We start from the raw sequence: 12,552 nt of genomic DNA, 5'->3' as shown, positions 1-12,552 counted from the left end.
GTATCAATAAACAAATGTATAAACACTGTCCCCATGGAGATATAGACTATTTCCATCATACTAGAAAGTCTCCTGAGTTCTGACTTCCAAATATATGCCTGCAAACTAGAGAATAAGGAAAACTTATGTCAGAATTGTAAATACGAATGACCTGAAGATGACTGGTTTCAACCAATTAAAATCTTCTAGTCACAGTTATATCCTGGTGAGAGACCATCCCGGGCTCTGGAAAATGGCTTTCCCCATAGCCCACTCAGGAACCAACAGGTGCATTTATACTAGGAAACAATGGAAATGGCCTGCAGGCCCACTCACAGAAACATGGTTATAAAAATATTATGCTAAACCCCTTATAATGGGATATTATGCAGCCACTGAAAAATATGCTTTAAAAGAGGTCTTAACTGAGAAAAAAATGCTCATGATATGATGTTGAGCTCTAAGAGCAATATAAAAACACGTAGCCTGGCCGGTGTGGCTCAGCTGGTTGAGCAGATGCACGCACCAGGAGGTAGCCGGTTCGATTCCTGGTTAGGGCACATGCCTGGGTTACAGTACAGGCTCAACCCCCAGTGCAGGGTGTGCAGGAGGCAGCCGATTGATGTGTCTCTCTCCCTCCCTCTCCCCCACCCCATTTCTCTAAAAAAATCAATAAAAACATATTTTTAAAAACTCCACAGACATGTATATGAGGATGGGGGGGAGGGGGTTGTAAAGAGTAAAAGGGGCAAAATATATGGCAATGGAAGATGATTTGACTTTGGGTGGTGGGCACATGATGCAATATATAGATCATGTATCACAGAAATGTACACTTGAGCCCTAACCGGTTTGGCTCAGTGGGTAGAGCGTCGGCCTGTGGACTGAAAGGTCCCAGGTTCGATTCCGGCCAAGGGCATGTACCTGGGTTGCGGGCACATCCCCAGTAGGAGGTGTGCAGGAGGCAGATGATCGATGTTCCTCTCTCATCGATGTTTCTAACTCTCTATCCCTCCCCCTTCCACTCTGTGAAAAATCAATAAAATATATTAAAAAGAAAGAAAGAAATGTACACTTAAAACATGTATACAATATATAACAATATAAAATAGATAAAATATAGTTTTTGTTAATCCTCACCTGAGGATATTTTTTACATTGATTTTTGAGAGCGAGTGGATGGAAGGAGGAAAGAGGGAGAGACAGAGAGGAGGGAGAGAGAAACATCCATGTGAGAAAGAGAAACATCACTCGGTTGCCTCCCATGCGCACCCTAACAGGCTGGGGATTGAACCTGAGACCCTTTGGTGCATGGGCCAATGCTCTAACCACTTAGAAACACTGGCCAGGGCAAAACCTATAAAATTTCAATGTCAGCCCAATAAAGTTAATTTTTTAAAAAGAAAATAATAGAAGTACAAATTGGTAGTTACAGAATAGTCATGGAGATGTAAAGTACAGCATGGGACTATAGTCAATAATCTATATAAAAGGCTAATATGCTAAGTGTCCCTCCGACCGGTCACTATGACACACACTGACCACCAGGGGGCAGACACTCAAGGCAGGAGCTGTCGTGATGCACACTGGCGATTTACAAAGAAATGGCACCGTGGACCTGGCGCCGACAAAGCAACACTCAGCTTCCCCCAAGTGGGACACAGACCCTGCCACCATCCCAGAGCGACACCCCACCAAATTGCAACCTACACTGCCGAGACCCCATGGCGCAAAATGCAGCCCACAGCCCAGCCCAGAAACAATCGCTGTGGGCGCCAGGTAATGATGTCACGTAGCAACACCCGGCTTCTTCTCCCTCACAACTAGCCACCTTGGAGTTTCTTCAGCCCAAGGACCCAACTTGCTTTATAGCCAGGTGCAAACATTTTACACTTTAACCAAATGTCTGTGAAGCGTTTGTCTATGCCTCATCTCATTTGATCCTCACAGAACTCCTGGAGTAGGTAGATAGGAGACTCAGTAGAATCCTATTTTCCTTTCATTAGCTGAAAAACGGAGATTTAGAAAGTTTAGAACCCAACTGAAAAGAAGAAATGGTGGACCTTGAAAATGACTTCAGGTTTTCTCACTGTGCAGAATATAGCCAAACACTGCTGCAGTTAAATATTTTACCCTTTGTTCTACCTGCATGATTTACAATAATAATATGCTTCATGTTGATATTTACTGCTGTATTGCTGACAATTACCTGAAAGAGAAGTTGGGGTGCTTCACTGGGCTGGAAAAAGTTTAGCTAAATCAGAAAGCAGGTCTAGTTAAGGAAGTTTATTCTATACATATAAAAGGCTAAGTTGACTTGCGCATGCACGATACATATAAAGCTCTCGCTGGCGCCAATCACAAGTGTGTTTCGATCTGTCATTGTTGATCATGAATTTGGTTAACACTTCTATTATAGAGAAAGGACGAATAGCGACATTAAAATATTTCTCCTAATTGATTTCCTTTCAATGTGCACTAATCTGTGCACTGGGCCACTAGTCTATAATAATAAAAGCGTAATATGCAAATCAACTGAACCACCTAACAGCAGAATGACCGTCCAGACGACCACGCTATGACACACACCGGCGCCAGGCCAGCCAAGACGGGTGTAATGCAATTGGTCGGGAGGCCCTGCCATCACCCCACAATTGCCCCGCAGAGGGAGGCCCAGGCCACCAGCCGGCAGGGCAATTGATCGGGGGGGGGGGGGGGGGGGAGGGAGATGCAATCAGCCCAAAGAGGAAGGACTAGGCCACCCTCTGTGCAGCAATCCATCACGGAGCCCCAGCCAGGTGGGTGGGGCCTGCCTCTGCTGGGCGATCAATTGCAGAGCTCTGCGATTGATTGCCCCACAGAGGGAGGCCTAGGCCAGCCAAGCGATTGCACCCTACGCCAGCAGAGGGGGCAGCGCCACACAGATGGCAAGCAGGGGCAGGGCCAGCTGCCGGCAGCCGGGGGAAAAGAAAGCCCTGATAGGCCCTGATCACTGGCCAGGCCTAGGGACCCTACCTGAGGGGTCCCAGATTCCGAGAGGGCACAGGCTGGGCTGAGAGACACCACCACCAACAACAATCCCTGCTTCCCTTGCACGAATTTCGTGCACCGGGCCTCTAGTATTGTAATAATTATGTATGGTGCCAGGTGGGTACTAAACTTATTGAGGTGATCACTGCATAAGTTATATAAATGTTTAACCACTATGCTGTACACATGAAACTAAAATAATATTGAATGTCAACTGTAATTGAAAAAAAAAACTAAGGTAAAACAAAACAGTCGGGCTGGAGTGGCTCAGTGGTTGAGCGTCAACCTCCTGGTCCTGGTTCCATTCCCAATCAGGATACAGGCCTGAGTTGCAGATTCGATCCCCAGTGGGGGTGGTGTGAAGGAGGCAGTGACTGTCATCATTGATATCTCTCTCTCTCTCTCTCTCTCTCTCCCTTCCTCTCTGAAATCAATAAAAATATTTTTAAAAGTAAGGTAAAACAAAACATATACATGATAAGTATATATAGATATAAACACAAAGCTACACTAAAACACAAAGGATACACTAAAATGTCAGCAGTTATCTTCAGGTTGTGGGATTATAGGTTAATTTGTTTTAATCTTTATACTTTTTTGTATTTTTAACTTCTCTACAAGGAACATTGTTTTTATCATCATATAAAGATTAATAAAATTAATTTAAAAAAATCATAGGTCCCTTGAACAAAACCAGGGGTTAGGGGCACCGTCTGCCCTCACAGTCAAAGATCGAGTATAACTTCAGCTGGCTCTCTGTGTACACAGACTGCCAACCGCCAGCTGACCCCTAAACAACTTGCGCTTGAACAGCAGGTCAACTAAACTGTGTAGGTCAGCTGCATAACGAGTCACTGGAATTGGGGTCCTTGCCAAGAACACCTGCAAGATGACACTCAAGGGGCTCAATCTTACCTTCCTTGTCCACCCGGAAACCGAACTCATCGTAGTAGAACTCTGGTTGCTCCACTGACTCTTCCTTCTAGAACCAGGATTAGGAAGAGTCAGTCATGCAGCCTCCAGTCTAGGACCACGGGTTCTGGATATGCCGCCCATGGTGCTGCCAAGACTTAGATCAAAGACCTGAGTTCCTCTGAAGCCTCTATGTTCATCACTCAGCTACAGGGGCCCCTTCCTTCTCGAATTCGCCTGGCATTTTCTGTTTTCCCCATAGGTCAAACAAAATAAGATCAAGGCATTTGTGTCCTCATAATACTGAGTACATAATATTCTAACCCAGTGATGGCGAACCTATGACACGCGTGTCAGAGGTGACACGGGAACTCATTTTTTTGGTTGATTTTTCTTTGTTAAATGGCATCTAAATATATAACATAAATATCAAAAATATAAGTCTTTGTTTTACTATGGTTGCAAATATCAAAAAATTTCTATATGTGACACGGCACCAGAGTTAAGTTAGGGTTTTTCAAAATGCTGACACGCCGAGCTCAAAAGGTTCGCCATCACTGCTCTAACCTAACGACTCATTCACAGAGAATGTGGAGCTAAGATGCCATCTCTGATGGTGGCCTCTGACCCTGTGTGAACAGGATGGCATGGCCACCCACTGGGAGCCTGCAGCAGCAGGTCCCCTCAGCACCACAAATTGGGAGTGTAGCCACTGGTCACTGTTGTACCTGCGTGTGCTTGGCCAGGATCTCCTGGGGCCATATGCTCGGAGTCAGGGCTGAGAAGGGACCAGAGGCAGAAGGTATGTAGCTTCCTGAAATCAAGGAAAACCAGGAATAGGAGATGCAGGCAATGCAGAGCACACAGGGAAAATTCAAGTTGCGATATCCCCCCCACCCCAAGAGCATAAAGGGACTGACTGCACCATGTAAAGTGAGACAGGTAGGGAGAGGCAGAAACTCAGGAATGTGCAAATCTCTAGAGGAAGGAAAAGAAAAAAAACAAAAAACCAGCACGTTAAAAACACCACCAAACTCCATCTCCTTGCCTCTCCCTCCACTAAGAGTGAGGATTTGCAGCTAGAAGTGGGGAAGAGGACAGAGACTTAAGGAAAATTGGAGAGCTGAGCTGAGAAGAGAGCTGTAACTCTCCCACCTGCTCCGTCAGAGGACTTCCTCCTTCCTCAACCTCTTACCTGGATGGTCATGACCCTCAAAAGTATGTGAAAAATAAACAAGCCCGCTTCACCACACTGAGTGGGTTCTCCCGGATCAGAGCTTTCCTTCCTTCTGCAGAGCTTCTCACCCCATTTCCAAGCCCAGGTCCCTGCTTCCCACCTGACATTGTGAAGAGACGAGGCAAGTCTTTTGCAGATCCAGACTTAGAAGTTTTTTCTTCCTAATATCTTACAGCTGGAAGGCTTCTCAGGCTTCATCTGGTCCAGAAACATGGGTCCTGGCAAAAGCAAAGGAAAGGTCATTCTGAAGCAGCCCCTCCCGAGACCTTCCCCCCACCACTCTGAGTTTGCTGGCCCAGCGGCGGTGGGGAGGGAAGTCCTGGCCACTGTTCAACAATGGAAGGGAAAAATCACACTTGAAAAGGCCTTTTTCTGAACATTTCATCTGAGAGAAGATACACTCTGAAGAAGCTATGAAACCAATGTTCTCAGCAGCTTTGTGAGCCAAGGGGAGTGTTCGTTTAGTTCCCATATTAAGGAAGGAGAGAATCACACATCCAGACTTCCTGATGCCCTATGCTCAGACAAATGTTCAATTAAGAAAATAAAACCCCACACCATTAAAACCTCCGTAAATAGGTTTTCCTGAGCCAGAATCTTTGAGGAATCCTTTAGATAGAATACAACTCAGCTTCTGAGTCAACACCGACACATTCCACTTCCTCCAACAGTGTGCTCTACCACACTTTTCACTAAGCGTATAGCTTGGAAACTAGAAAACTGCAATCTAATTCAGATTTCTCCTGTCACTGTTTAAACCCCTGCCTTCCTCCCCTCCCTTTTTTGTTCACTTAAAAAATAAAGATTTGCCTGGCTGGCGTGGCTCAGTGGTTGAGCGCCGACCTATGAACCAGGAGGTGACGTTCAATTTCTGGTCAGGGCACATGCCCGGTTTGAGAGCTCCATCCCCAGTAGGGACCTACAGGAGGCAGCGCATCCATGATTCTCTCTCATCGTTAACGTTTCTCTCTCTCTCTCCCCCTCTCCCTTCCTCTCTGAAATCAATAAAAATATATTTTTTCAAAAAAAGACTTGCCTGGCCGGGGAGCTCAGTTGGTTAGAGTGACGTCCTCATACACCAAGGTCAGGTATTCTATCCCTGGTCAGGGCACAGACAAGAATCAACCAATGAATGCAGAAATAAGGGGAACAACAAATTGATATTTCTTTCTCCTTTCGCTCTCCCCTTCTTCTCTCTAAAATCAATTTTTAAAATGTTAACCAAAAAAAAGGACTCAACAATAAAAAGACAAATAGCTCAATTTAGAAAATGGGCAAAAGATCTGAATATATAGCTCTGACCGGTTTGGCTCAATGGATAGAGCGTCAGCCTGCGGACTCAAGGGTCCCAGGTTCGATTCCAGTCAAGGGCATGTACCTTGGTTGCGGGCACATCCCCAGTAGGGGGTGTGCAAGAGGCAGCTGATCGATGTTTCTCTCTCATCGATGTTTCTAACTCTCTATCTCTCTCCCTTCCTCTCTGTAAAGAATCAATAAAATATATTAAAAAAAAAAAAAAAAGATCTGAATATACATTTCTCCATGGCCAATGAGCAGGTAAATAATGCTTGACATCTTTAGTCATCAGGGAAATGCAAATCAAAAGGAGAGAGAGAGAGAGAGAGAGAGAGAGAGAGAGAGAGAGAGAGAGAACACCAAGATGGTGACGTAGGTAAATGCCACCACCTCCCACAACCACATCAAAATTATAACTAAAATACATTAACAATCATCATTCAGAACCGCCTGATATCTGGCAATTCTGCAACTAGAGAAATAAAGTACATCTAGACTAGGAGAGGCGGGGTGTGGAAAGGCTGGTCCGACACCATGTGTGGCATTTTTTTTTTTCAGTTGGGAAGGATATCAAGGGGTCCCAGCCCACACTAGATTCCCAGCCCAGGATTCCAGAGCTGGGAAGAGAAGTCCTCGTAACTTTGGGCTATAAAAACCAGTGAGGATTGTGACTGAGTGACACGGAGGCTGCTGGAACCCCAGGCAGTTCTTTTAAGTCTGCTTCTTCTGAGCTCCAGTGCCAGGCCACAGCTTTGAGAGATCTAGGACACATCTCCTAACATGTATGTATGTATGTATATATGTATGTATGTATGTATCTACCTACCTACCTACCTATTTCCCTTCTTTCCTCCCTCTCTCAAATCAATGAAAACATATCCTCAGGTGAGGACTAAAAAACAGTGTTCTGGCCCTGCTGGTGGTCAGTGGTTGAGCGTCGACCAGGGCACATGCTGGGTTGCGGGCTCAATCCCCAGTAGGGGGCATGCGGGAGGCAACCAATCAATGTGTCTCTCTCACATCAGTGTTTCTGTCTCTCCCTCTCCCTTCCACTCTGTCTAAAAATCAATGGAAAAAATATCCTTGGGTGAGGATTAAAAATAAAACAGAATAAAAGCTCTCTCTTGCTGTGGTGCAGAGACAGAAAGGCAGAAGGGGTTGGAATGATGTTAGCTTTACTACAGTGAGAAATGATCAGATTCTGGATATATATAAGGAATCTCTGCAAAAAAAAATATATATATATATCCCACGTTCAAACCTGCTTCCCTATTTATAATGGTCTGGCCCTCTAGCAACTTCAGCGTAAAATTATAGCTAATTTGCCTACAAACGTCAGGTGGTCATAATAATCTGGCCACTGTGTGTGTGTATGTGTGAGCATGTACACACATACACACACACACACACACACACACACTCTCTCTCTCTCTCTCTCTCTCTCTCCCTCTCCCCCCATCCCCTCTAGAGCAGTGGTTCTCAATCTTCCTAATGCCGTGACCCTTTAATACAGTTCCTCATGTTGTGGTGACTCCCAATCATAAAATTATTTTCGTTCCTACTTCATAACTGTAATGTTGCTACTGTTATGAATCGTAATGTAAATATCTGATATGCAGGATGTATTTTCATTGTTACAAATTGAACATAATTAAAGCATAGTGATTAATCACAAAAACAATATGTAATTATATATATGTTTTCTGATGGTCTTAGGCAACCCCTGTGAAAGGATTGTTCAACCCCCAAAGGGGTCACAACCCACAGGTTGGCGACCCACAGATTGAGAACCGCTGCTCTAGAGGCCTGCTGCACGAAATTCATGCAAGAGTAGGCCTTCATTCTCCCAGCTGCTGACACTGGCTTCCCTCTGGCACCTGGGACCTGGGCTTCCCTCACAGCCCTGGCTTCATCCAGAAGGTCGTCCAGTCTAATTAGCATATTATGCTTTTATTACTGTAGATATATCCCATATCTCCCATCAACTGCCCTTGAGTCTCTGAATGCCCAACAGAAGCCGGATGTGATATTGCTAAGCTGGGCAGGCAGGTTTTTCCTGCCTCTGGTCACTATGGAAACCAGCCATCTGTGAGCCTGCAGAAGCAAATGAGGAGTTAGCCATGTCACTCACTGCCCTGCTGTTGTCACAGAACTATTGCGAGGCAAAAACTTTTGAGAAACAGGATTGATGCAAACAACTTCGAGGTGCTCTAAAAACAGCAGCTTTAAAAGTTAAATTTTATTTAATGCTTAAAGGTATCAGTCTTTTTACTCTGCCTCCAATATTTTTCTCCCTCGTTTGTTGACCCCACATTTCCTACAAGACAAATTTTAAATTTTGTTCACAAAGCAAAGATCAACAGGTGTCACTGTAAATTCCTGGGGTGTGGGGAGGTAGGGGGTGGGTAGGGGACTCTTGATATAAAGAGATCTAGTCCTTTATCCACTCCTGACCTACTAACCCAGTGGTCAGCAAACCACGGCTCGCAAACCACATGTGGCTCTTTGGCCCCTTGAGTGTGGCTCTTCCACAAAATACCACATGCGGGCACGCATGTACAGTGCGACTGAAACTTCGTGGCCCATGCACAGAAATTGGTTTCAGCCTGGGCGACTCTATTTTGAAGAAGTGGCATTAGAGGAAGTGGGGGGTGTTGGTCGGTCGGGCAACGGGAGACGGCGCAGGTGGGCCGCGGGATACGCAGCGCGGGGGAGGTACATTGTTTTGAAGTACATTCGCTGAGGTCGACCCCTTCCAACTCTCCCATCCACACTCGGCTATCTGAAACAAGTATACAAGACGAGTGTGGATGGGAGAGTTGGAAGGGGTCGACCTCAGCGAACGTACCTCAATCAGATTGAGGACGTTTTTAGCAAAGGCCAACTTAGGAGTACCCTAATTAAGTTAATAACAATGTACCTACCTATATAGTTTAAGTTTAAAAAATTTGGCTCTCAAAGGAAATTTTCATCATCGTACTGTTGATATTTGGCTCTGTTGACTAATGAGTTTGCCGACCACTGCCTAATCTGTTCTGTCTCCAGTTTTCTTGACAAAACAGCAGAGTTGCCCCTACTGCATAGGTGGTACCACATTTTCCAGGGAACACAAAAGTTGTAAGCAGGAAAAGCAAAAATACTTGTATTCTAAGAGGCCTCTGATATCCTGAAGACTATTTTTTTTGTTCCAGGAAATGTCAGGACACTGAAAGCTGTCTCTAACAACAAACTGGGAGAGAATACAAAAATAGGAAAGTCCGAGAAAGGCTGGAGAAAGATGATAATGTGGCTACTAGAGATGCTTTTATTTTATTTTTATTTTTTTTAATATTTAAGAGTTACTTTTTTTTAGTAGATTTTTATTGATTTTTTACAGAGAAGGGAGAGGGCAAGAGAGTTAGAAACATCGATGAGAGAGAAACATCGATCAGCTGCCTCCTGCACACCCCCCACTGGGGATGTGCCAGCAACCAAGGTACATGCCCTTGACCGGAATCGAACCTGGGACCCTTCAGTCCGCAGGCCGACGCTCTATCCACTGAGCCAAACCGGCCAGGGCTAGAGATGCTTTTATAAAAGGAAAATCAGACAATAAATGCTCAATAGGATATGAACATTTTATTGGAAATGAAGGATAATATATGAGTATTTTTATGAAGGTAGAGTAGAAAAATAATTAAGTTCTTTCTGTTTTCTCTTCCTCAGCAAATCTCTAAATGGGTGTGGGCTCCGCCCTCTGCCCTTGCTCTTCTCACTGGAGCTATTCCTGGGCAATATCATGACCTGCCAGAGCTTCCACAACCACCTGTCAGATTCCTTCATCCAATGACACCTTCCTTGCAAGCTCCAGACACCTATTTCCAGCTACTTCCTAATGACAACATTATCCTTCTAATGCAAATACGAAACCTGCATCTCCTGCTGTACTCTTTCAATGGCTTGCCATTATCCCCAAAATAAGGGCCACATTCTCTAGCAATATGAGGTTCTACAAGATCTGGTTCTCTTTCTCTCTTACCATTCCCACACCTACCTTACACAGTCAAGGTGGCCTATTATCAGCTGCCCAATGTGTCCATTATTTTGTCTCTAATGGTCTTTTTATCTGCCAAATAGAGTCCTATTTATACTGTACGACTCAACTCAAATGACAACCGTCACTGAAAGAAGCCTTCTGTGGTAGCCAGCCTCCAAGATGGCTCAAATGATTCTACCTCCTGGTATGCATTAGCTGTGCAGGGCCTCTCCACACTGAATCACAGCTAACCTCTGTGACCAAGAGAATACAGCAGCAGTGACCGTGGAGAACTTCCAAGGATAGGCCATAAATGTAATGACAGCTTCCATCCTGGTTTCCTGTATCACTTGCTCTGGGGGAAGTCAGCACCATGTCCTGTCATGAGAACACAAATTTGCCAGCCACACGAGTGAGCCACCTTGGAAGTAGATCCCCTCGGCCCAAACTTTCAGATGACTGCAGACCCAGCCAATGTCTGACTGCAATGTTATGAGAGAGACCCTCCTCTCTCACGATCCAAAATCTCCTGAGATGCTCCCAAATTCAATTCATAGAAACCGTAAAGATAATACATGGTTATTGTTTTAAGGCACTAAGTTTTGGGGTGATCTGTTACACAACTAATATACCTTCATGACTCTTCTCTGCCTATAGTTGAGGTTCTCTGTGCTCCTAAAAAGCCCTGTGAAAAAATCCAACACAGAACTTACCTCATAACATTTTTATCCCTTTCCCTTTCTTTGGCCAAATGACTCCACTAGACTCGACTGCATCTTGTTTCTCTGCATCCTTGGCTCTCAAAAGTCTCTCAATAAACATTTATTACATAAATTAAATGAATGAATGAACAGCCAATTAAAAAAAGTAAACAAAAAGGCACATTTCATGCCATGGTAATAAATAACTAGCATTTTATTTATTCCATATTTTCCTTTCTTCTGAGGTGTCTGGAAAACAGCAACCTGCCCACCATACTGACCCCACACTTTTTGAAACTGCTTCCTTTACTCTTTCCCACAGCACAGTTTTGGGAAGTTGTTGATATTTAAATTATTTCATCTACCTGAGCCAAGCTCACTGGTTTTAGGTGAGCACAGACCTGAGCTGTGCCAATAACACTTAACAGCACTGCCAAAGTGATTAGACCAGGTGTGAGCACTTGACCAAAAATGGTTGAATAGATCTCTTCTTGGAGATTTTTAACTTGAGAACCAAAGAGCCTAGGACAGTGATGGCGAACCTATTACACGCGTGTCAGAGGTGACATGCGAACTCATTATTTTGGTTGATTTTTCTTTGTTAAATGGCATTTAAATATATAAAATAAATATCAAAAATATAAATCTTTGTTTAACTATGGTTGCAAATATCAAAAAATTTCTCTATGTGACACGGCACCGGAGTTCAGTTAGGGTTTTTCAAAATGCTGACACGCCGAGCTCAAAAGGTTCGCCATCACTGGCCTAGGAGGTCTCTCCCTTTTAGCGCTGGAGCACACACATACAGGTGGAGCAAAAGTAGGTTTACAGTTGTGAGTACGTGAAACAGAGTTTATTCTTGTATTATTATTTATTATTGCATTATTTTCCATATGAATAACTAAACCTAATTTTGCCCCATCCTATACACACACACACACACACACACACACACACGAATGTATGTATGTTGGTATAATTATATGCATATACATATTACTAAAATGTATATACAAATATATATAAATGTATACATATATGTATATATGTATATTTACATATACATGTTAAAAATTAAAAATACATTTTTAAATAAAATATTCAATGCCAGCAAAAACTAGTTTTGTGATAAAAATCTACTTCACTCATGAACTGCTGTAAACTGGTCATTCCTTTAGGAATGGAATATACATAAATCTTTCCACATCCTTTATTCAGTAGCTATTCTCTTAGAAACTTAATTCAATTAAAGCAAAAGATATGTGCATGAAAAGGTTTACTGCAGCATTACCTACACACAACAATAATATGAAATAATTTAAGTGTCTAACATTAGGCAAATTCATCAAATTTTGGTACACTGACACAATAAATGTGATTCA

The 12,552-nt window shown here is 43.7% G+C and overlaps 1 protein-coding gene across 1 annotated transcript in view; it reads right to left on the bottom strand.

Moving 5' to 3' along the window:
* SGSM3 (small G protein signaling modulator 3) overlaps positions 1 to 12,552 on the bottom strand; it is a 38,777-nt gene that overhangs the window by 9,109 nt on the left and 17,116 nt on the right. Inside the window, exons 2-4 of the mRNA XM_081083204.1 lie at positions 5,259 to 5,376; positions 4,650 to 4,735; positions 3,925 to 3,991 (exon numbers count right to left, since the gene is read on the bottom strand). Coding sequence (XP_080939330.1) covers positions 3,925 to 3,991; positions 4,650 to 4,735; positions 5,259 to 5,265 — 160 coding nt within the window. The 5' untranslated portion in view covers positions 5,266 to 5,376. The remainder of the gene's footprint in view (positions 1 to 3,924; positions 3,992 to 4,649; positions 4,736 to 5,258; positions 5,377 to 12,552) is intronic.

Source organism: Myotis nattereri (genome assembly GCF_964212035.1).
Source record: "Myotis nattereri genome assembly, chromosome: 2".
Taxonomy (NCBI): domain Eukaryota; kingdom Metazoa; phylum Chordata; class Mammalia; order Chiroptera; family Vespertilionidae; genus Myotis; species Myotis nattereri.
This window is presented reverse-complemented; position numbering and strand designations above follow the sequence as displayed.